The sequence below is a fragment of the Saimiri boliviensis genome, chromosome 10, assembly GCF_048565385.1.
Source record: "Saimiri boliviensis isolate mSaiBol1 chromosome 10, mSaiBol1.pri, whole genome shotgun sequence".
Taxonomy (NCBI): Eukaryota; Metazoa; Chordata; class Mammalia; order Primates; family Cebidae; genus Saimiri; species Saimiri boliviensis.
The window spans coordinates 27,253,854-27,280,138 of NC_133458.1; the positions used below are offsets into that span (position 1 = coordinate 27,253,854).

Here is a 26,285-nt window from a genome sequence, read left to right on the forward strand (position 1 = left end):
CGTTTTATGGTAAGAGCAGAGAATAGTTATTGCCATAAACGTTTCAGGTCTCTGTGTTGTTACTCATCTTTAATTCTCTCTGCTGAAAATACTCTTAATATCCTTTTTTTTGTTTTTTTTAATGGTGAAAAAACATATATAACATTAAATTTGCCATTTTAACCTTTTTTAAATGCACAGTTCAGTAGCATTAAATGTGTTCAAATTGTTCAGCTGTCACCATCTGTCTCTAGAACTTCTCATCTCCTCACTGAAACAATGTGCTAATTGAACAATTAACTCTATTTTTCTACCCTCCCTGAGTCTCTGGCAGCCACTATGCTGTCTTTCTGAATTTGATACTCTAGGTACATCATGTAAGTGGAGTCATACAGTATTTGTCCTTTACCTGGCTTATTTCACTAGCATAATGTCCTCAGGGTTCATCCATATTGTAGCATGTGTTACAGTTTCCTTCCTTTTTAAGGCTGAATAATATTCCACTGTATGCACACAGCACATTTTGTTGATCCAGTCATATGTTGATGGGCACTCGGGTTGCTTCCACCTTTTGGCTTCTGTGGATAATAAATGCTGCGGTGAGCATGGCTGTACAGATAATCTGTTTGAGTCCCTGCCTTCAGTTCTTTTGGGTATATATCAAGAAGTAGAGTTTACATATCTATTTTTGATTTTTTTGAGGAAACACTGTACAGTGTTTGTATATTTGTTTTGGTAAAGGTGGTATCTTGCTGTGTTGCCTGGGTTGGTCTCAAACTTCTAGACTCAAGCAGTCTTCCTGCCTCCCAAAGTGCTGGGGTTACAGGCATGAGCCACCACACCTGGCCCCATACCATGTTTCGTAGTGACCATGCCACCTTATATTCCCACCTTAAAATATATGCATAATGATATATCAAATAAAGCATAATATTTTAAAATAATTGCTTGTATTAGTCTGCTTGGGCTGCCATAAAAAAATGCCACAGGCTGTATGATGTAACAGAAATTATTTTCTCATAGTTCTGAATGCTAGAGGCCTAAGATCAAGGTCCCTGCCAGTTTGGTTTCTGGTGAGTGCTCTTTCGGGTTTATAGCTGCTTTGCCCTCACGTGTCCTTTCTGTATCTCTTCGTATAAGGACACTGAGCCTGTCAGAACAAGGTCCCACTCTAATGACCTCACTTAAGTTAATTACCCCCTTACTTCAGAAACAGCCACATTGGGGGTTAGGGCTTCAACATGTGAATTTGGGGAATACACAAACATTCAGTGTATGATAATGTTCACTTTTTTTCCTTTAGACTATAACCCTCTTGAGCACAGGATTATGTGTTTTTATTCATCTTTATTTCCTTAGTACAGTATATGGAATATAGACAGATGCTACATCAGTGTCTATTGAACCAAACTACTAATTTGGAAAAGCTGATGAAACACATTACTTTTCTTGGGTGGGGCAAAAAACCCCAAAAATTGGCTAAGAATTAGAAAACCAAAATGAGAGAGAAAATTTAAAAACGATACGTTGGCCGGGCACCGTGGCTCACGCCTGTAATCCCAACACTTTGGGAGGCTGAGGCGGGTGGATCACCTGAGGTCAGCAATTCAAGACCAGCCTGACCAACGTGGAGAAACCATCTCTACTAAAAATACAAAATTAGCCAGGCCTGGTGGCGCAGGCCTGTAATTCCAGTTATTCAGGAGGCTAAGGCAGGAGAACTGCTTGAACCCAGGAGGCAGAGGTCGTGGTGAGCTAAGATCATGCCATTGCACTCCAAGCCTGGGCAACAAGAGCAAAACTCCATCTAAAAAAAAAAAAAAAATACATCCCCAGAAGGCTGTACAGCCTTTAAGTTTTATTATTAAGTTCTTTTAAACTTTGAAGAAACAGTTACTTTATAGACTTTTTATTATGGAAAATCTCAGACTAACAAAAGTGAAGAGACCAGTTTTAATATAGTGAATTCCTACGTATCTTTTACCCATCTTCTAAAAGTTACTAATATTTTGCTGGGGTATGAACAGCTAATTCTGATCCAGTAAAACAACATGTTAACATAAACTCAAGTTAGAAAACAAGTTTGAAATCCTGGTATGATCTTTAGCAGATTACCTAAACTCATAAGGTGTGAGTATAGTAATCATATTTGCCTGTTATTGAAAATATAAGGGCCAGGCGCGGTGGCTCAAGCCTATAATCCCAGCACTTTGGGAGGCCAAGGTGGATGGATCACGAGGTCAAGAGATCAAGACCATCCCGGTCAACATGGTGAAACCCCGTCTCTACTAAAAATACAAAAAATTAGCTGGGCATGGTGGCGCGTGCCTGTAATCCCAGCTACTCAGGAGGCTGAGGCAGGAGAATTGCCTGAACCCAGGAGGCGGAGGTTGCGGTGAGCCGAGATCGCGCCATTGCACTCCAGCCTGGGTAACAAGAGCGAAACTCCGTCTCAAAAAAAAAGAAAAGAAAATATAAGACAGTGTATATATTAAGCATAATTAGCACATTGCCTGACACGTGTAATAACTGTTTAAATACTTGTTATTCAATATGAGTTATTACCAAATACAGAAAAGATGGGAACGTTACTACCTAGTTCACTTTATAGAATGTAATAAAACTTAAAAGCACAAAGTAGTTCTCCCTGAGGAGCTGTAAAAAACACCTTTGGTTACGTGGCTGGATACACGATAAATATCCAAAGTCAGTAGCTTAAAAAGATACTGTTACAGGCCGGGCGCGGTGGCTCACGCCTGTAATCCCAGCACTTTGGGAGGCCGAGGCGGGTGGATCACGAGGTCGAGAGATCGAGACCATCCTGGTCAACATGGTGAAACCCTGTCTCTACTAAAAATACAAAAAATTAGCTGGGCATGGTGGCACGTGCCTGTAATCCCAGCTACTCAGGAAGCTGAGGCAGGAGAATTGCCTGAACCCCGGAGGCGGAGGTTGCGGTGAGCCGAGATTGCGCCATTGCACTCCAGACTGGGTAACCAGAGCGAAACTCCGCCTAAAAAAAAAAAAAAAAAAAAAAGATACTGTTACAAAGATTTTCTCCCTACATAATAATATATAAGGTATATGCAATTCTAATCAGTCCCAGTCTACCATTTTTAAAAATAGATTTATGCAAGTTACTCACTGATGTTTAAAGTTAATATAGAAAAATAAATGAGCCAAGAAAATTGCGTAAGAGTTAGGGTACTTCCCCATAGACATTAAAACTTAATAAGTGAAATATTATGGCCCCTAAGCAAAAACAGACCAATTAAAGCAATAATAGCCCAAATATAGTGTATATAAGGATGTAATATGTTAATTTTAAAAATAAAAAAATCTGTGTGGAAGATGATTAACATTTTTATTTTCAAGCAGCATTAAACAATTATAAGACTGGTTAATCTTTAACTTACTGCAAACTAGTATGAAGTGATCATAAGACCCTAATAGAAAAAAATTGTAAATGTACTTAAGTAAACATTTAAATAGGTAATACAAGTGACCAATAATTCTATTTTTAAGTGTTTAACATCATAAATATAGGAAAATGTGAATTAAATGGCCATTTAAAAAAAATTCTTGTATATCAAGTAAATGTTACTGTGCTTTCACCAAATAATTTCGGGTTTTAGGAATCTGTTAAAGGAAGCTATCAGAAATTCAAGCCAAGGTTGATATACAGCTATCTTTATCATAACATTGACAAACCTAGGTACACTTTAGAGATTTTGAAATATATAAAATATGAAAAAGGATTATATTATCTCTGGGTGGCAAAGTTACAAATGTTATTTATACTTTCAATTTTTTAAAATATGCATGTGTTACTTGGTTTTTTAAGAGACAGGGTCTTGCTCTCTCCACCCAGGCTGGAATGCAGTGGCTGGAATGCATGGCTCACTGCAGCCTCTAATTCCTGGGCTCCATTAGTTACTTTTTTTTTTTTTTTTTTTTTGGATGGGCTTTGTTTTTTAGAGCAGTTTTGGGTTCACAACAAGATCAGGAGATCTTATGTGTATTTCCTGTTCTAACACTCATAGCCTCCTCCATGATCAGTATACCTCTCACAGTGGTATATTTCTTACAGTCGATGAACTTGCATTGACACATCATTGTTACCCAAAATGCATAGTTTACATTAGGGTTCACTCTGGGCGTTGTACGTTCAGTGGGTTTGGACAAATGTATAATGATGTGTTTACAATTATATATCATACAGAATAAAAACCCTGCACCACTTAGTCATTCTTCTTTTCCTCCATTCCTGGCAACCACTGGTTTTGTTTTGTTTTGTTTTGTTTTTTAATTGCCTCCATAGTTTTGCCTTTTCTAGAATGTCACGTACTTAGAATCATAACTGTGTGGTTTTTCAGATTGGCTTCTTTCACTTAACAATATGCATTTATAATTCCTTTATGTCTTTTTGTAGATTGATAGCTCACTTGTTTTTAGTGCTAAGTAATACTCCGTTACCTAATTTTGCCAGTTTATTTACACATTCACCTACTGAAGGGCATTTTGGTTGCTTCCAAGTTTTGACTGTTAGGAATAAAGCTGCTATAAACATACAGGTTTGTGTGTGGATATAAGTTTTCAACTCCTTTGGGTGATACTAAGGAGCACAATTACCAGATCGTATGGTAAGAGAATATTGGCTTTTGTAAGAAACTGCCAAACTGTGTTTCAAAGTGACTGTATCATTTTGCACTCCCACCAGCAAAGAATGAGAGATTGTATTGTTCCACAGCCTCATCAGCATTTGATGTTGTCATTGTTGTGGATTTTTGCCATTCTACTAGGTGTTTTACTTAAGTCAAAAACCAAAACAAAAATGAATTTCAATGAAAGAAAAATAAAATAAAGTTCTTTTATATTGTATAGTTGGCGAGCTTTAGCCCCTCTCCTCCTCCTCCTCCATACCCTACCACTGTTGGACCAGTAGAGAGCAGTGGATTGAGATCTCGCTACCGTTCTTCACCCACCGTCTACAACTCACCCACTGACAAAGAAGACTACATGACCGACCTACGAACTTTGGATACTTTCCTTAGAAGTGAAGAAGAGAAGCAGCATAGGGTTAAGCTGGGTACGTATATTTTATTTATACCTATTATACGTATTTTTGGTGTCACTTAGTCCTTAACCTATTATTTTCATTATTTTAATCATACATAAAATTTAAAGTCTCTTTTACTAATCTACTTTGTTAGCTTGGAGGAAACATTTTGTTTTACTTTAAATGTAACATAATTTTATGCAGTTAGAATTAAGGTCACAAAATTCAAGAAGTGAAATACAGATAAACTAAGAAATCCTGAAACTTTCGTCTGTGATAAGATTGAAAGCTTTTTTGCATAATGTAAGTTAAAATTTCTATTTAAAGTTGAGGCTATAAAATAATGTTTTGAAGCAGTGCATAGTGAACTTACTCAAATTATAGCTGTCTCTTTTCAGGTAGTCCTTTGGAAAGTTGGTGTGACAGAGCAGGATGAGAGAGCGTGTATTTACTCTAGAAGCACTGCTGTTTTTCAGAACATTTTAAAACTGTCTTTTAGTATTTCCTGAAGGTATAGTTTACCTTGGGAAAGAGTGTTAGCAAATCTTAATCTGCTTGGGCTGGATTTGATTGTTACAGAGTCAATTATTTGAAACCGAATTAGGTTATTGAACTGAGTAATGATTTTTCCCCTCAGAAACATTCACAGAAAGGATATTAGGTGCTAACTGGGCCATGGTGAGGAAGCCAGTTATTGGACCATGGCTCTTTGTGTCGCTTGAAGTCTCACCAGTGATTTTTAATCTAATTTTGCCTGAAAGTGCCACAGATGTTACAGAAACCAATCAATATTATCTTCTTATTTTTGAAGCATGCTTTTAAAAAATTTTTTTGGAATACTTTGAGTCTACTGAAACTTTAATATAGAGTATCATACAAAGAACCTATGAATCCTCTATACATCTTTGTATTACCCACATATTTTCTGACTTCACTTTTATTCTTTGACCCAGTAGGAGCTGTTTAGAAGTAATATCATTATTGTTTGGAAGTGTTAGTGGTGTGTTGCTTTTAATTTTCAAGCCCGAAGCAGCTTGGTTACCTTTTTTTTCTCCTAAGTTAATTTTACTGTGGTTAGAGAATCTGATCTGTACCCATTAACTTTTTGTTTGTTTGAGACTTGCTTTCAAGTCTATGTGATCACTTTCTGTAAATGACTGGTATATTGAACAGAATGCAATCTCTAAATTTGGAGCTCTCTATTTGTTCACTGTCACGCTTCTTGATGGTATTCTTATATTCTCTTTTTTTTTTTTTTTTTTTGATCAAAGCTACTGCAAATCAATTAAATTCTTTTTTTTTTTTTTTTTTTTGAGACAGAGTTTCGCTCTTGTTACCCAGGCTGGAGTGCAATGGCGCAATCTCGGCTCACTGCAACCTCCGCCTCCTGGGTTCAAGCAATTCTCCTGCCTCAGCCTCCTGAGTAGCTGGGATTACAGGCAAGCGCCACCATGCCCAACTAATTTTTTGTATTTTTAGTAGAGACGGGGTTTCACCATGTTGACCAGGATGGTCTCGATCTCTTGACCTCGTGATCCACCCGCCTCGGCCTCCCAAAGTGCTGGGATTACAGGCTTGAGCCACCGCGCCTGGCCAATTAAATTCTTTATCTTACTAATTTTTATCTGCCTGATCTGTCGATTATTAGGAAAGTATGTCAAAAGCTCTCAATGATTGTCTTGTGTTAAATGTTTTCTCACAATTCTGTCAGATTTGCTAAATATACATATGAGATTATGTTAAATGCACGTAAATTCAGAATTGTGAATATCATTCTGGTAGATTTGCCTTTTATCTTTATCTCTTAGGCTTTTTGCCTTAAAGTCTATTTCATCTGACATTGATACATCTATATTAATTTCCTTTTGGTTAGGATCTCGCTGGTTTATCTGTCTCTATCCCTATACTTTTAGCCCTACTGAGCCCATAGATTTTTGAAAATTAAGTATTTTGTGCAAATTAATTAATAAATCATTAATAAGTGTTTTATGGGAATCTACTCTAAAACTATGTATATATCCTGTTCCCCATCAGACTTACTTTTTTGTTTGTTTGTTTGTTTGTTTTTGTTTTTTTGTTTGTAGAATTGGTCTCATTCTGTTGGCCAGGCTAGAGTGCAGTGGTACAATCTTGGCTCACTGTAGCTTTGAATTCAGGTCTCAGGTGCCTCTCCCACCTCAGCCTCCGGAGCCATGCTAATCTTTGTGTTTTTAGTAAAGACAGGGTTTCGCCGTGTTGCTCAGGCTGGTCTCAAATTCCTGAGCTCACACAATCCACCCACTTTGGCCTCCAAAAGTGCTGGGATTACAGACATGAGCCATTGTGCCCGACCCCATAAGACTTTGACTTAGTAGTTTCAACATTTTTTTAAGATTCTTTTCTAAATTATTTCTTTGTTGCTTGTCATGGGAGCTTTCCCATTTCATCATTTCTTCTGTGTTCCTTTAATACTTTTCCTTTTTTTTTTAACTGTAATAAAATTTAGTATACATAAAATTAATAATATTAGCCTTTTTTTTTTTTTTTTCCATTGAGGTGGAGTCTTGCTCTGTCACCCAGGCTGGAGTGCAATGGCACGATCTTGGCTCACTGCAGCCTCTGCCTCCCAGGTTCAAGCAGTTCTCCCTCAACCTCCCAAGTAGCTGGGATTACAGGCACCCGCCACCACTCCAGACTAATTTTTGTATGCTTAGTAGAGACGGGGTTTCACCATGTTGGCCAGGTTGGTCTCAAACTCCTGACCTCAGGTGATCCACCCGCCTGGGCCTCCCAAAGTGCTGGGATTACAGGTATGAGCTACTGCGCCTGGCTCAATGTTAGCCATTTTAAGTATTTAATTAAGTGGTGTTAAGTACATTTACATTATTGTACAGCCACCTTTTACATTTATTTGTTGGTACTCTGTAAGATAAAGGTTTTCTCTCCTTAGTCATGTCACTTATGTTGACGATTAGATTGTCCCAGATTTGACTAGTGAGATCCTCTGTAAGCTGGCTTTTCTGTTCTTTTGACATGACGCTATCATTCTTTGAGCTAACCACCCCCCCGCGCCCCTATTCTGTTTTACCCTTACCCTAGCTTGTTTGCTTTAGTCACTGTGGACTCACGATCAGCTCTTTCTTTAGCAATGCCTAAACTGTTTTTTAACTAATTCATTGAGTTTTTAAATTTCAGTCGCTTGTTTTCATTTTATAGTTTTATTTGGTTCTTTTCAAATATGCCACACTTTTGTAGAATATTCTTTATTCTTATGTTTTCAGTTCCTTTTTTCTATCTCAGTTGCCTAAAAGCACTTATTTAAATAGTTGAGTTATCTGAAGTTCTTAGAGGTTAAATACTGACCATTTTTGTCTTGTTAGTTGTTATGCCTGGAGGCTTGCTTCCTTGCGATTTATGGAATTTCTGTGTGTTTCTGGTAAGCTTATCTTGGCTGAATGGAAGCCTTGTTTTCTTCCTAGCTGTTTTTATTTTGCCTCTGTCAGGTGCCTTAGGAGTATTATTGCCCTTTAGCAAACTTAAGTGATTTCTAAGCTTGGAGATTCCTGGACCTCAAAGCTAATATAAATGGACACTCTAAACCCATTCAAAGATGTATCTATAATTTTTAAATCTCAGAGTTTTGTTTTTTTTTGTTTTTTTGTTTTTTTCCAAATTGCACAACAGCATATGACAGACAAGCTTCCATTATCTCCTGGTCCCAGTGAACAGATTTTTTTCTTATCTGCTCAGAATGTGGCCCTTTGAGATTCCTGGTCCTCTATCAGAAGCAGGGACTTAAGGGTAGGAGAACCGTGTCAGCCCAACTCTCTACTTCTTATGGGCCCAAATCCTTATGTCCATTTCCCACTTGGGCAATAAATTCCAAGCTGATATACTTCTCAAGGCCTACACAATTCTCTAGAGCAGCCACAGCATTCTCTTACAGGCTGTTTTGATTTTTTTTTTTTTTTTTTTTTTTTTTTTTTTTCTTTTCTGAGACTGAGTTTCGCCCTTGTTACCCAGGCTGGAGTGCAATGGCGCGATCTCGGCTCACCGCAACCTCCGCCTCCTGGGTTCAGGCAATTCTCCTGCCTCAGCCTCCTGAGTAGCTGGGATTACAGGCACGCGCCACCATGCCCAGCTAATTTTTTGTATTTTTAGTAGAGATGGGGTTTCACCATGTTGACCAGGATGGTCTCGATCTCTTGACCTCGTGATCCACCCGCCTCGGCCTCCCAAAGTGCTGGGATTACAGGCTTGAGCCACCGCGCCCGGCCGGCTGTTTTGATTTTTAATTCCTTTTTCATTTTTAACCACAGACTATTCATAGCCTTACTTTTATGCAAGCTCCATTATTCATTTAAATAATGTTTTTTTATTTCGTTTTGTTTTTGAGATGGAGTCTAGCTCTGTTGCTAAGGCTGGAGTGCAGTGGGGCAATCTTGACTCACTGAAACCTTTTCCTCTTGGGTTCAAGCAGTTCTCCTGCCCTAGCCTTCTGAGTAGCTAGGATTACAGGCACCTGCCACCACACTTGGCTAATTTTTGTGTTTTTAGTAGAGTTGGGGGTTTCACCATGTTGGCCGGGCTGGTCTTGAACTCCTGACCTGAAATGATCTGCCCGCCTCGGCCTCCCAAAGTGCTGGGATTACAGGTGTGAGCCACTGCCCTGGTCTAAATAATGTATTTTATTTAATAAATGTTTTTAGATATTTATGGTGGGAGATGTTTTAGGTTATCTGGTATGTTGTGTTACCAGGTTTCCAAATCTCCATGCTTTTACTCTGAGGTCTTTGAGATTCTCCAGCTATAGATTTTGTGCTATTGTGCTGGTGATGGTATTCATCATGGAAAGGCCCTATTTTGTCATTACTTGCTATGTATATTTTTTCTTTGCTTTGACTAATGCCCACAGATATTAGAACTTTCTATTTCTGTTCATCGTCTAAAATTTAATTCTCAGTGAAATTTTTCTCAAATTCAAGTTTTTTCATAGAAAACTTACCTTTCTTAAAGTTAATGGTCATAATGTTTAATCAAAATGGGGTAACTTTATGCTCTGTTATAACCATATTTCTTACTTTCCATTTCTGGTCTCTATTTATTAAATCATTTGTGTTGGTTTACAACTGCTTTTCTTAACATTAATTCATTCCTAAAGTCAGTTTTGTCAGAATTTCACATAAAGTGAGATGATGTTTCTTTATAACTTTTTATGCTGGCATGAAACATACTGCATTCACCAAAGCTCCTTGGCTAACCTTCAAATTTTTGATGAATTGAAATATTACTACATATCTCTTTGATGATTTCTTATTCTTTGTGTCCGTAAACATAACAGGAAAATGAGTTTTACTGTTTTCTAGTCATTCCTTTTAGAATTCTGTTAAGATTAAACAAACAAACAAAAACTTGTTTCTATTTATGAGTTTTATTTGCGGGTATAAAATATCAATTGATACTTTTTATATCAGTCAAACTCGGAAAATATAAGCCCTTCATAAATACCATATAATTGTTATCAAGAACGTGCTTATTTATTTAGGCACTATGCTAGATGCTGCAAAAAAAGAAAATACTCCCTGCCTTCAAGGAGCTCAAATTCTGTTTGGGAAAACAGACAAAAACACCTAAAGTGTGATGACTATCCTGGTTCAGAGGCCTCTGTAGGAGTACATTCCTAAATAGAATTTTTTTTAACGTTTCTTGAAAGTAAATTTATAAATTTAGGAGTATAATCATCAGATAGTCTTTTAATACAACTCAGGAATTACCGCAGGCTATTAAATAAAACACAATAAAGTACAGGGGCAAATAAGTTTAGCCTAGAGACTGGTCTTTAGTAGAAGGCTATAGTTATCCCATTCAGAAGGAGCCTCTAAATACTTCAAGCAAAGAACTTGCTTAGCCTCTTTATTTCCAAAAGAAATTTGTCTTTTGTTTGTTTGTTTGTTTGTTTGTTTTGAGACAGCGTCTCACTTTGTCACTCAGGCTGGAGTACAGTGGCACAATCTCAGCTCACCGTAACCTCCGCTTCCCAAGTTCAAGTGATTCTCCTGCCTCGTCATCCTCCCTAGTAGCTGGGATTACTGGTGCCCAACATCACGCCTGGCTAATGTGTTTGTGTGTGTGTGTGTGTGTATGTGTGTGTACTTTTTTTGGTAGAGACAGGGTTTCACCATATTGGCCAGGCTGGTTTTAAACTCCTGACCTCAGGTGATCTACCCACCTCGGCCTCCCAAAGTGCTGAGATTACAAGCATGAGCCACTGTACCTGGCCTAAGCCACCATGCCTGGCCATTTCTTACTGAATGATTGGAAAGTCTTACAGAATGAAATGAGCTTAATTTTTCAACAAAACTAGACAGATGCCCTTGACTACTTGTTGTTCTTATGGCTCTTCAATTGATACGGCTCAGAAAATACTGTTTTTCATTTTTATCACAAGTAGACTGTGTTCTCTCAAGAGAAAATTATGTTGGGGAGAAGAGAAGCTCCTTGAGGGTGTTTGTCTTCTGATTCCTGGATTGCCATTGCCTAGATACAAGTGTTAACTCTAGATGTCAGAATTGCTACAACAGACTGATACTATTTACCTTAACAATTAATTGCAGGGAGCCCAGATTCCACCTCTCCTTCCAGCAGTCCTACTTTCTGGAACTATAGTCGTTCTATGGGGGATTATGCACAAACCTTAAAGAAGTATCAGTATCAGCTTGCCTGTAGGTCTCAGGCCCCATGTGCTAACAAAGATGAAGCTGATCTCACCGCTAAACAAGCTGCAGAAGAGGTAAGTGAAAAATAAAAGAGACTTAATATTTATGATTTGTGCATTGCTAGAAAGTCTTCTACTTCTGGAACATTTTTTCTGTAATCTTCCATTCTGCTGGACAGAAGCATAAATCTGGCACACATTAAGCAGTGGGAAGGCTTCTGCCTTACTTTGTGTACCTAAAACTAAAAACTGAATTATATAATTTATAAATTATAAATTATATATATAAATTATATAAATATAAAAATAATGTAACTAAATAAATAATATATAAATATATATATGTAATTTTATATATAATAAAATGATATAAATAATACCAATAATATATATAAATAAAATATAAATTATACATTTTACTCTGTGACACACAGTTCACCTTAGTGCCCTGCCTGAAACATTTTTACATTGATTATAAAAAGGCTCTCAGATATATAATTGTACTTAACATATACAGAAATCTTGCTTTTAAAATATATTTAGATTGTAATATTTGTCAGTAATTTCATCACTTTAATACCAAATATGGAATTTTTATTTTGTTCTTAAAAGCAAGAAAAATGTTCTTTACACATACCAATGTAAGGAACTTTTAAAGATATAACTATGTGTGAACAGTACTTATAAGTGGGTAATAAGAAAAATAACCAAATATTAATTAGATGAATATTGGTATTTGGAAAATTTTTTCCCTAAGTTCATTAAATATTTTTTAGGGTGGGAGAAAGAATGATGATTTCTGGCAAGATTTTTCCTCACTGTTCGTTTTAAACATGGTTTTATAGGTTTGGGCAAGAGTGGCTATGAATAGACAACTTCTTGATCATATGGATTCATGGACAGCTAAGTTTAGAAATGTAAGTTCTGACATTACTCTTTGGACGATATTAGTGCCTCAATATGCAATGCGTGTTATTAGAATATCATTTAGAGTTCATTATAAATTAGAATATTAGAGTTATTATAAAGGTACAGTATGAATGGTACATCTATAAGGATAAACTTATTTTCATGAGATTTTTCCTTCTCCATGTTTATTGAATTGATACCCTTTGAGAAGATAAAAGAATAATATGTTTAGTTATTAAGATCCTTCCTTTTCCACTTCTCAATTTTATTTTCCAAAGAGCTTTTCTTTTTTTTAAATTCTAATATACTTAGATCCAAAGAGCTTTTCTATTGGAGCCTTTTATGTACTCAGAATTGTGAGGGAAGCAAAAATGAGGTCCTTGCCCTCAGAAAACTTAAGAGTTTAGAGAGATGAGACCACATACGCTTGAAGCTATTTCAAAATAGATTATGATTTCTCTTTTTCTAGAGAAGTACCCTCTAATCTTGGGCCAACTTTTCCCTATATATAATGAGTGAGTTTCCTTTTTTCAACTCCATGTCTTCCTCCCATCCTCTGTAGCACCTGTGTCCTGGGTTCTGTTAGGCATATGGACTCCTTCTACTACGTGGAGCTCTACTTAGCTTCAGAAGGGGCTACTTCTGTTGTTTCGTCCTTCAGCACTCATGCATCCATTCTGCATCTTCTAAAACTATATTGAAATTGGCCGGGCGTGGTGGCTCAAGCCTGTAATCCCAGCACTTTGGGAGGCCAAGGAGGGTGGATCACGAGGTCAAGAGATCGAGACCATCCTGGTCAACATGGTAAAACCCCGTCCCTACTAAAAATACAAAAAAGTAGCTGGGCATGGTGGCACGTGCCTGTAATCCCAGCTACTCAGGAGGCTGAGGCAGGAGAATTGCCTGAACCCAGGAGGCGGAGGTTGCGGTAAGCCAAGATCGTGCCGTTGCACTCCGGCCTGGGTAACAAGAGCGAAACTCCGTCTCAAAAAAACAAAAACAAAACAAAACAAAAAACAAAAAAAGAACTATATTGAAATCACTTGTGCTCATTTTTTTTTTTTTTTTTTTTTTTTGAGACGGAGTTTCACTCTTGTTACCCAGGCCAGAGTGCAATGGCGCGATCTTGGCTCACCGCAACCTCCGCCTCCTGGGTTCAGGCACTTCTCCTGCCTCAGCCTCCTGACTTGTGCTCATTTTTAATCCTTTTACTGTTATTTAAATAGGGTATCAAAATAGAGGAGCAAAAAATGGTAGCCTGCTTTCTTGACCCAGAAACCTGGATGGCATTTTATGGATCATTCCTGAACCCAATCCTAGACCTACTCAATTAGAATTTATGAGGGTGGGGCCTAGACCTCTCTCTGGGACACGTTAGATGATTTTGTTACAGCCAAAGAGTGGCTGGCAAATTAAGATGCATGTAGTAAATGTTGGAAGAATGAATGAGTGAGCTCATGTCCTGGAACTGGAGTTTGTTGTAGTTTCAGTTATAGGCTAGTCTAAAAATGCTAATATGTTTAAAATATGAAGTCTTAGGAGTTAGCTAGAGTTTTTGGAATTTTTTTTAAAAAGCAATGCATGTATACCTGTACCATATATTTTGTAACACCAGAGTCTAGTTAGCACCCAATAATCAACCACATTAGTACTTCTGCAGAAAAACATGAATAGTCGCACTCAGTGGGATAAAGTTTATACATAGCTTCATGTGAATTCAGATCAAGTCTTGCCATTATATCAAAATTTGCTTGTTTAAACGGATTACAAAAAGTGTTTTACGTTCCGAGAAGGTTTTTATTTCAGTTGTTTATGATATCGTATTTCATCTGAAACATTTTTTCATCCTATCATTTTATGGATAAACAAAAGATGGAAACAGCAGTGGTAATTGAAGTTGCTACAGGCACACACACAAAACAATAACACACAAACCAGATGGAATGTATCCTTAGACAGTCTTTTCACATCCCAGAATTAGTTTTATGTTAGCCATAGAAAAGGCATTTGAGAGTCCCAGTCCTAAAGTAATACTGTAATATTCGCAAGCCAGTTTCAAATTTAATAAGTTTGTTTTTCCACATGGTTAGGGAATTGGGTGAGCCTGCTGAGAGTTAAGCAGTTATGTTAGTTTGAGAAACTGTCTTACTGATCACAAACCAATGTAAACAGTACATTAATAAATGTATGAAAAGTTACCCTACAAATGTAAACTGAAGATTATCCTTTTAGCTAAACATAATAATTAGGAAATTTTAAGAAAAAGTTAACATATAGCTAAAAGTTTTATATTTTTTTCAGAAAAATATTAAGAATGTAATTTAGTTCATTTACACTCCAGTGGCCTATTTATTTAACCATCTCTTGATTTCAGGTTGCGATTACTTTCATTCTTTTTTCACTATACTTTACGATTCTTTTAATATACAAGTATAAGATAATAAAAAAAAATTCTTAGAGTTGCTTGTAAAAAAGAAAGTAATTATTTGAGAGCTGCTTTGGAATTATGTATCCAAAAATCTGTACCTTATTTCTTCCTAGTGGATCAATGAGACAATATTAGTGCCACTTGTTCAAGAGATTGATTCTGTCAGCACACAGATGAGACGAATGGGTTGTCCAGAGCTACAGATAGGAGGTATGTGGCAACAGAGTCCTGTGTTGGGTTTCTGTCAGTAAATCTGCCAGGTGGAAAATTTCTTCCTGTAATGGATTGCTTAACTTCTTTTGTTACCTTGAGGTGAAAAAAAAAAAGAATCCAAATGTCTATAATCTAGTCTGTTTGTTTTTTTTTTAATGTGACCGCTTTATCAAGATGTAATTTACCTACCATATAATTTATCCATTTAAAGTGTACAGTCCGAAGTCTTGGGTTGTGCAACCATCACCAGTTGTCAGTTTTGAAACGTTTCATTTCTTGGAAAAGAAACCGTCCACCTTTGACCAGTCGCTCCGCATTCTATACATTCCTCCCAGCCCTTTGCAAGCGCCAGTCTATTTTCTGTCTCTAGATAGGCTTATTGTGGATATTTCCTATGAATGGAATCATAGAATATGAATGTGACTTTATGACTGGCTTCTTTCACTGAACATAAATGCTTTCAAGGTTTGTCCATGTTGTAGAATTTATCATTATCTCATTTCCTTTATTGCTGAATAATATTCAGAATAGATCTACATTTTGCTTGTTCATTCATTAGTTGATTGACATTTGGGTTGTTTGCACTTTTTGGCTACTATGAATAATACTGCTGTGAACAGTCATGTACAGGTATTTATATGGACTTGTGTTTTCATTTCTCTTGGTATATGCCTCGGGGTAGAATTGGTATATGCTGAGCTTTATGGTAACTTTGTGTAATCTTTTGAGGCACTGCCAGACTCTTTTAAAGCAGCTAGCTGCACCATTTTATATTCCCACCAGTGTGTTTGGGGTTCCGCTTTCTCCATATTCTTGCAATACTTGTTAAATGTTTTATAGCCATCCTGTAGTAGGCATGAAATGGAATCGCATTTTGGTTTTGATTTGCATTTCCATGATGACTACTGATGTTTATTGGTCATTTGTGTATCTCCTTAGAAATGTCTTTTTGGATCCTTTACCCGTTTTTAAATTTGGTTATTTGTTTGTTGAGTGGTAGATGTTTTCATTATATATTCTAGATATGAAACCAAGACTGTTAGCAGATGTTAATCACAAAGTTGTATAAAGCATAAAGACTATGTAATAATAGTAATTCTCCGTCACCTATTTTCAACTCTCTTATCTGCTAAAGGTAAAATTTTAGGGTACTATATAAATTGCCTAAAAGATATATACTGCAACTTAGTTATTAAGTAATTACCTTTCAGAATGTATAAAGAATATTTTAGTCCCCAGCTCCTTCTAGAGAATACATTTCTCCTTGAAAAATGTGAAGTACTTTGGGTTGCATCTTAGCACTTTCCATTTACTTTGGGTATCTTTGTTAATCAGTCTTTATTATCTGAATTAAGAATAGTAATGTGCGTCCCTAATGTGTCTGTTTATTGAATGTCCAAATGTTTCATGTGTAATTAACACAGCACTCACATTAACCTTGAAAGCTGGCTGTTATTGCCCCATTGTATGGATGAGGCTGCTGAGACTCAGTGATGTTGATGATCCTGACTGTATATAGGCCTAGGCTAATGCAGCAGTGATTTGAGGACAGAATTCTCTGACTCCAAAGCCAGATTGGGCACTTTCTAGGTCTTGGAAATATTATTTGAAACCTGTGCATATCCTTTATAAGTTATAAAAGCACATATCTTTCACAACATTTCAGCACTGTGATACTCTTTAAAAAAAAAAAAAAACATTGTATCACTTCTCAGCCTTTTGGCTAAGATCAAGTGTAGCATCTGTTCCTATCATTTAAAAAAAATTAAAATAACATTATCTTATCACTACAAATGCAGCATACATTTATTGTAGAAAATTTGCAAAGTACAGAAATCCACAGAAAAGAATATCACCTATAATTCTGCTTCCAGAGATAACCACTATCAATTTTGAACCACTATCAATTTTAATTAAAATTGATAGTGGTTATCTCAAATACTTGATTTCTATATTTTTGGAGAAAATACTGTGACTTGACTTTATACATAGTATATAGGCCACATCGGCCACATAATGAGGTTTCAGTCCATGACGGACCACATATGCAACAGTAGGCCCATAAGATTATAATGGAGCTAAAAAAGTTCCTATTGCCCAGTGACTTGTAGCCATCCCGCGGTTGTAGCAAAAGATATTACTCACATGTTTGTGGTTATGTGTTGCAAACAAACCTATTGCACTGCCAGTCATATAAAAGTATAACACATACAATTATGTACAGTACATACTTGACAACGAACAACTGTGTGACTGGTTCATCTATTTATCTATTTACTACACCATACCTTTTTTTTTTTTTTGAGGCAGAGTCTCACACTGTCACTACGCATCAGACTGGAGTGCAGTGGCGCGATCTCGGCTCACTGCAATCTCCATCTCCCAGGTTCAAGCAATTCTCCTGCCTCAGCCTCCCGAGTAGCTGGGACTACAGGTGCGCACCACCATGCCCAGCTAATTTTTGTATTTTTTAGTAGAGATGGGGTTTCACCATGTTGGCCAGGATGGTCTCGATCTCTTGACCTCGTGATCTGCCCACCTTGGCCTCCCAAAGTGCTGGGATTACAGGCTTGAGCCACTGCACCTGGCCTACACCATACTTTCTATTGTTTAGAGTGCACTCCTACTTATAAAAAAAAAATAATGAAGGCCAGGTGCAGTGGCTTATGCCTGTAATCCCAGCACTTTGGAAAGTCCAGGCGGGAGGATCACTTGAGCTCAGGAGGTCAAGATCAGCTTGGGCAACACTGCAAGACCTACTCTACCAAAAATTAAAAAAAAAAAAAAATTAGCCAGGCATGGTGAAGTGAGCTTGTAGTCTCAACTTACTCAAGAGACTGAGGTGGGAAAATCACTTGAGCTCAGGAGATTGAGTCTGGAATGAACTATGATCATGCCACTGCACTCCAGCCTGGGCAACAGAGCAAGACCCTATGTCAAAAAAAAAAAAAAAAAAAAAAATCAACTGTAAAACAGCTTCTTCAGGACATATTCCAGAAGAAGGCAATTTAGAGGAGACGGCAGCTCCATGCCTGTTATTGCTCCTGAAGACCTTCCAGTGAGACAAGATGTAAAGGTGGAAGACAGTGATACTGATGATCCTGAACCTATATAGGCCTAGGCTAATATGTGTTTGTGTCTTAGTTGTTTGTTTGGGTTTTATTTTCGTTTTTGTTTTTGTTTTTTGACGGAGTCACACTCTGTTGCACTCACTTCAACCTCTACCTCCTGGGATCAAGCAATTCTCCTGCCTCAGCCTCCTGAGTAGCTGGAACTACAGGCATGTGCCACTATACCTAACTAATGTTTTTTTTTAGTATATTTAGTAGAGACGGGGTTTCGCCATGTTGGCCAGGCTGTTCTCAAACTCCTAACCTCAGGTGATCTGCCCGCCTCAGCCTCCTGAAGTGCTGGGATTACAGACATGAGCCACCGCACCCGGCTGTGTCTTAAGTTTTTAACAAAAAAGATTTTTAAAAAGCAAAAATAATTTAAAAGTTAAAAACTAAAAGTAAAAGAAAAGAAAAGCTTATGGAATAAACATACAAAGGAAGTATTTTTGTATAGCTGGCCAATGTGTTTGCGCTTTAAGTTGTTTTTACAAAAGAGTCTAAAAGTTTTTTAAAACCATAAAAGTAAAGTAAAAAAGTTACAGTAAACTAAGGTTAATTTTTTATTGAAGAAGGAACATTTTTAATTTTTACAAAAGAGTCTAAAAGTTTTTTAAAACCATAAAAGTAAAGTAAAAAAGTTACAGTAAACTAAGGTTAATTTTTTATTGAAGAAGGAACATTTTTAAAACTAAATTTAGCCTAAGTGTACAAAGTTTATGGTCTTCAGTAGTACACAGTAATGTCCTAGGGCTTCACATTCATACACCGCTCACTGACTCACTCACCCACTCAACCAGAGCAACTGCCAGTCCTGCCAGCTTCATTTGTAGGTTATTGGTCATATGGTTTTGTTACCTGCTCCCCACACCCTTTTTCCATTTTGTTAAATAGTCTCCAGCATTTTTTTTTCTTTTTTTAACTAACCTGTCTAACAATAATCTCCAGCATTATTTTTATGGCGGTTGTATTTTATATATATATATATATATATATACACACAATGTTTAACCAATTTCTAAATTCAAGGTTTTTTTTTTTTTTTTTTACTGTTACTATTAATGCTACAGTGAATATCCTTTGACCAAATCTTTGTGTACATTTGTAATGATTTATTGAGAATAATTTCTTAGAGTTGTATGTCAATAGATATGAATATTTTATGATTTTTTGTTGTTGTTGTTTTCCAGACAGAGTCTCGCTCTTTTGCCCACGAGGGAATACAGTGGTGCTATCACAGCTCACTACAGGCTCAGTCTCCTGGACACAAGAGATCCTCCCACCTCAGCCCCCTCCAAGTAGCTAGGACTACAGGCACACACCACCACGCCTGCCTGATTTTTTGTATTTTTGTAGAGACAGGGTGCCCAGGCTGATCTTGAACTCCTGAGTTCAAGCAGTCCCTCCATGTTGGCCTCCCAAAGTGCCAGGATTACAGGCATGAGCCAGTGCACCTGGACATAAAGTTTTTTATACACATTTGTCTTCAAAAAGCTTATACCAGTTTATACTCTAGCAACCATGACACATATAAGAATGCTTTTCCTTACATTGGATATTGCTAGCAAGGTTGGATATTTTGAAATTTTTAATTGGTTTTTAAATTTCTATGGATAGTTACCTTGCAGGATATGATAAGAGAAAGAGAAATCACTACCAAAAAAAGCTTCCACTTTCCTGGCATAATGGGCAACTTCTAATTCAACTTACTTTGAAAATGATTATGTCTCCTTTTATACATGTCCTGTAAAATTTTTCTGTATATTAGTTGTTCATAGATTTGCCAGATCGATTTGGCTGCTTCTCTGGGGAAGGAGAGGGATGTTGTATGTGTAAATCTGGCTACCTTGCCAGATTAGTTGTAGGTAAAGTAGATCATGCAAACTAAAATGAACTATTATTGCTTTCTTTCATTTATTCCTTCAACATTGAGTGCCTAATCTGTGCTGGGCATTGGGAGATACGGCAATGAGCAAAATGGCCAAAGTCCCTGTACTCATTAAGCTTTCATTTAGTAGATGAGACAGATAATAAAAGAGGTAAAGTACATTGGGCCAGGCACGGTTGCTCACACCTGTAATCCCAAACACTTTGGGAGTCTAGGGTTGGTAGATTGCTTGAGCCCAGGAGTTTAAGATCAGCCTAGGCAATATAGTGAGACCTTGTCTCTACTAAATTTAAAAAAAGGAAAAAAGTCAACCAGGCATGGTGGCACATGCCTGTAGTCACAGGAGGCTGAGATGGAAGGATTGCTTGAGCCCAGGAGATTGAGGTTGCAGTGAGTGGTGTTTGCACCACTATACTCCAGCCTGGGTGACAGAGCAAGACACTGTCTCAAAGGGAAAAAAGAAAGAGGCCGGGCGCGGTGGCTCAAGCCTGTAATCCCAGCACTTTGGGAGGCCGAGGCGGGTGGATCACAAGGTCAAGGAGAACAAAAGCCCAGGAGGGTGGTGTTATTCATGTTTAGAGAGGGGTGAAATTTGAGGTGGGGTGGTCAGTGGAGGCATCATTGGCTTATATAAAGACCCAAAGGCAACAAACCAACTGTATGAACACATGACAAGAGTCTTTTAAGTTCTTTTGGAAACTCACATTTAGAATAATCTGTGTTCTCTGTTTTATCTTAACAGAGGCTAGTATTACGAGCCTGAAACAAGCTGCCCTGGTTAAAGCCCCTCTCATTCCGACTTTGAACACAATCGTTCAGTATCTAGACCTTACACCAAATCAGGAATACTTGTTTGAAAGGATCAAAGGTAATTATTGATTTGGAGAGGAAAAAATAAGAGCTTTTTTACTACACTGGAATTTTATCAATAAAGATTAACAAGAAAAAACTTTTAATTAAAAGTATACTTTATGTCTTATAAATACATATCTAATTGTGGCTTAATGGTTTTATTTTGTGTAGGAAGCTTAAATATGAGCTAAGTGGTCTCCAGTGAATATTTCACTCATTCCTACTTTTAAACTTATAAGAATGGGTGCCACTATGACATTCTTTCTAATTCCAGTATGCTGAGCCTTATTTCTCTTAATTCTTTTTTTTTTGAGATGGAGTTTCGCTCTTAATACCCAGGCTGGAGTGCAATGGTGCGATCTCGGCTCACCGCAACCTCCGCCTCCTGGGTTCAGGCAATTCTCCTGCCTCAGCCTTCTGAGTAGCTGGGATTACAGGCACGCGCCACCATGCCCAGCTAATTTTTTGTATTTTTAGTAGAGACGGGGTTTCACCATGTTGAGCAGGATGGTCTCAATCTCTTGACCTCGTGATCCACCCGCCTTGGCCTGCCGAAGTGCTGGGATTACAGGCTTGAGCCACCGTGCCCGGCCTATTTCTCTTAATTCTTATAACTCCTGTCTAATAGCTTGCTTCCTTATATATCTGTTATATTCTTATATTTGGTGGGAGATGTGAGCTTCTGAGATAATGACTAAAGAATCAGGAAATGTAGCCTCTCTGTCACCCTGACACACCCTTTATGTCTCTCTACTCACAGAGCAGTTCAAAAGTTAGAATTTTTAAAAATTGGGACAAACTTTTTAAAAGGTTCTCATCACTAAGACAGGTTTTAGAAATGTTCTCTCTTTCCCCTAAGGTTAGATCAGGGTTCAGAAATAAACATTTTGCATGACTTTTAAAAACATTTTCTATAAGGAGAATTTCAAACATAACACAGAGCTAGACAAAATAGTGTACATAATCATCTTGTATACATCAGCCAGCCCCCACAGTCACTAGTCCCTGGGGCCCTGCCCTATCCATACCCCATCCACTTTCTTCCTGTATTATTTGAAGCGAACTCTACATGTCATTATCAGTTCATCTGTAAATATTTCCTTGTATATCACTAAAAGATAAGCCTCCCGCAACTGCGTTTTTTATTTTTTATTTATTTATTTATTTATTTATTTATTTTTTATAAAGACGGGGTTTCACCATGTTGGTCAGGCTGGTCTTGAACTCCTGACCTCAGGTGATCCACCCGTCTTGGCCTCCAAAGTGCTTGGATTACAGGTGTGAGCCACCACGCCCGGCCACAACCCCCTGTTTTTGAGACGGGGTCTTGCTATGTTGCCTAGGCTGGTCTCCAACTCCTAGGCTCAAGCAATCCTCCCACCTCAGCCTCCCAAAGTGCTGGGATTATAGACATGAGCCACCATGCCCAGCTGAGCCTTTAGAAAACTAATAGAACCGCCGGGCGCGGTGGCTGAAGCCTGTAATCCCAGCACTTTGGGAGGTCGAGACGGGTGGATCACGAGGTCAAGAGATCAAGACCATCCTGGTCAACATGGTGAAACCCCGTCTCTACTAAAAATAAAAAAACATTAGCTGGGCATGGTGGCGCGTGCCTGTAATCCCAGCTACTCAGGAGACTGAGGCAGGAGAATTGCCTGAACCCAGGAGGTGGAGGTTGCGGTGAGCTGAGATCGCGCCATTGCACTCCAGCCTGGGTAACAAGAGTGAAACTCTGTCTCAAAAAAAAAAAAATAGTGTCAGCCGGGCGTGGTGGCTCATGCCTGTAATCCAAGCACTTTGGAGGCCAAGGCGGGTGGATCACCTGAGGTCGGGAGTTCAAGATCAGCCTGACCAACATGGTGAAACCCCGTCTTTAAAAAAAAAAAAAAAAAGTGTCTGTGTATATATATAGACAGAGAGAGACACACACACACATTTTTTTTTTCGACTTGTACCATTTGAAAGTACACTGCAGACATCATTACTTTTTAGCATGCATTCTCCTACAAGTAACAACATTCTCCTACATAGCCATAATACAATTACCATACCTTAAAAAATAATAATTTTCTGATATCGAATGTATTGTCCATATTCAGATTTTCCCTACCCATCGACTTCTTTTGAGAACCCTGAATAGTAGTCAGATAAATCCAGAATCCCACATTTTGGATTCTCATTTCTTCATGATGATGTTTATCTTTTTTATATCTTGTATTTCTTTAGGTTGGGTGTTTTGATCAAATTTTTAAAATGATTTGCTTCCCTTATTATATTCTCTTAGCCTTTTATTTATTTTTTCTTTTTTGCATACTCTTTGCTTTTAAAAATTTCACCTTGTTACCACAGAACTTTCTCAGGGAGGTTGTATGAGTTCATTTCGATGGAACAGAGGTGGCGACTTCAAAGGACGAAAATGGGATACAGACCTGCCCACTGATTCTGCTGTAAGCCCCTAGATTCATTCATTTTATTTCTTTACTATTGATTGATTTGACTGACACAGGGTCTCACTGTCACCCAGGATGTAGTGCAGTGGTGCATTCATGACTCACTGCAGCTTTGATCTCCCAGGGCTCAAGTGTTTCTACCAGCTCAGCCTCCCAAGTAGCTGGGACTAGACCTGCGCCACCACACCCAGGTAATTTTTTGTATTTTTTGTAGAGATAGGGGTCTCATTTTTTTGCCCAGGCTGGTCTCAGAGTCCTAGGTTCAAGTGATCCCCTGCCTCAGCTTCCCAAAGGGCTTGGGTTACAGACATGAGCTCCTGTGCCTGACCCTTAGATTTATTTATGTATTTATGTATTTTTATTTTTTCAGATTAATGTTTTTGTTACTGGATTTTTGTGTTTTTGTTTGCCTATTTTAAGTATTAAAAATAATCTAGGGCCAGAAGAGGTGGCTCACACCTGTAATCTCAGCACTTTGGGAGGCTGAGGCGGGCAGATCATGAGGTCAAGAGATCGAGACCATCCTGGCCAACATAGTGAAACCCCATTTCTACTAAAAAATGCACAAATTAGCTGGGCATGGTTGCTCGCGCCTGTAGTCCCAGCTACTCGGGAGGCTGAGGCGGGAGAATTGCTTGAACCCAGGAGGCAGAGGTTGCAGTGAGCCGAGATTGCGCCACTGCACTCCAGCTTGGCGACACAGTGAGACTCTGTCTCAAAAAATTTAGAAAGTACGGTATTTATAATAGTATCAGCATGTTCATCCAACCACTGTTAATATTTTGTGTATTTTTTACCTTTACTGGTTGCTACTATTTTTTAGTGTTTTTATCATAGTTGTAATTCTTTTATGTGTAAAATTATATATTCTTTTTTTCCACTTCTGCAATATTTAGGGTTGTTTTTCTGCAGCCTCCTCCTGCCTAGATTTTTTTTTTTTTTCATTATTATACACTGCCATTTAACTATTCTCCTATAGTGGACCTCAAAGTTTGACAAACTTGTGGTAGAGAAGGGATTTTCACATATTTTTTTATCTTAAATAATGTGGTATGCAGTAGTGTGATGCACATCGCTTTCTTTCTGGGGATTGTCACTTTAACAGAGACTCCTAGAGTTATATTTAGGAGATCAAAGAACATAAATGTTTTTATATGCTTACGTGTTTTTCAAAATTATATTCCCTTGTTTTTATGTAGTGCCTGTTGGGGTGAAAATTAAGTTTTAAATGTTGAGATTCAAATTGAGAATTGAATGTACTTTATCTTGGTTTTGCTATTAACTGTATTGTTAAGAATGATTCAGTTAGCAGAAAACTGATAATGCCCTTCTTTTCTGGGGTTGCTGTGGAAAAGTGAAAATGAAGATCAAATTTGTAGGGAATGGGAGTCTGGTGTTTAAGCCCCACCCTCCACCCCCATCCCCACCAGATAATGGTAATTTGTAGGCTGGAGTATTTAAACTTTTTCAATTTGAAAAGGAAACCTTCCCATCAAAATACAGACTGATTTGATGGCAAATATATTTTTGTATTTTAAATTTTGAGTAGATTATTTGAATTATGCCTAGCTTTATGTCTTAAATACACTGAATTTCTTTGTGATTTAAGAGAAGAATTTGTGAGTTCCTTATCTTTACAGGAAATAATGCTTTCAGTTAAAAGACTAGGTGTAGGCTGGGCACGGTGGCTCAAGCCTGTAATCCCAGCACTTTGGAAGGCTGAGGCGAGTGGATCACGAGGTCGAGAGATTGAGACCATCCTGGTCAACAGGGTGAAACCCCGTCTCTACTAAAAATACAAAAAATTAGCTGGGCATGGTGGCACGTGCATGTAATCCCAGCTACTCAGGAGGCTGAGGCAGGAGAATCGCTTGAACCCAGGAGGCGGAGGTTGTGGTGAGCCGAGATCGCGCCATTGCACTCCAGCTTGGGTAACAAGAGCGAAACTCCGTCTCAAAAAAAAAAAAAAAAAAAAAAAAAAAAGACTAGGTGTACTACCTGAATTCGGTGTTTTTATCTTTTTATTCTATAGATTTTAACTTGTAAATCTAACCCATTTGACAGCATTTTTTTTTTTAAATTTTAAAGCACGGTGGTTTGTATGACAGCATTTTTATAATTTACTCTTTAGAGAAAAAAATTTTAATTGGAATTGTTAGAAATACAGATGTTTCTAAAGAGCTACATCCATGCTAGATTTTCATGCTGATTTAAGAAAAAAAAAATTATTTCTTCATCCTCAGATCATCATGCATGTATTTTGCACCTACCTTGATTCCAGATTACCTCCACATCCTAAGTATCCCGACGGAAAAACTTTTACTTCTCAGCACTTTGTTCAGACACCAAATAAGCCAGGTATAAACCTCTCCTAAAAGAATGTGTTCAGATTTTCCCACAGAATATCTCTGGGGGTTTGGTTTTTTAATGCATCATATTTTCCTTCCTTTATAGATGTCACGAATGAGAATGTTTTTTGCATTTATCAGAGTGCCATCAACCCTCCCCATTATGAGCTGATCTACCAGCGTCATGTATACAACCTGCCAAAGGTATTTCTATGTAGGGAAGGCACTATTACAGAATGTCTGGGGTGATTTGCTTTGACAATGTTTTTAAAATTATAATCTCATGTTAATAGAAGTAGTAAATGTTTTAAATTAGGGGAAATGTCTTTCGTACATATCTATTTCTTACTATAAA

The 26,285-nt window shown here is 37.7% G+C and overlaps 1 protein-coding gene and 1 pseudogene across 4 annotated transcripts in view; both read left to right on the top strand.

The window, feature by feature from the left end:
- TMEM209 (transmembrane protein 209) overlaps positions 1-26,285 on the top strand; it is a 42,660-nt gene that overhangs the window by 6,783 nt on the left and 9,592 nt on the right. For 3 of the 4 annotated variants that reach the window (XM_003921001.3, XM_010343110.2, XM_074379062.1), the window contains exons 6-13: positions 4,864-5,068; positions 11,632-11,807; positions 12,578-12,649; positions 15,183-15,279; positions 21,023-21,148; positions 23,482-23,579; positions 25,826-25,940; positions 26,037-26,134. In XM_003921001.3, the coding sequence (XP_003921050.1) occupies positions 4,864-5,068; positions 11,632-11,807; positions 12,578-12,649; positions 15,183-15,279; positions 21,023-21,148; positions 23,482-23,579; positions 25,826-25,940; positions 26,037-26,134 (987 nt within the window). The remainder of the gene's footprint in view (positions 1-4,863; positions 5,069-11,631; positions 11,808-12,577; positions 12,650-15,182; positions 15,280-21,022; positions 21,149-23,481; positions 23,580-25,825; positions 25,941-26,036; positions 26,135-26,285) is intronic. The other variant, XM_074379063.1, reaches the window with a different exon arrangement.
- LOC120365537 (U2 spliceosomal RNA) lies at positions 16,986-17,067 on the top strand (annotated as a pseudogene).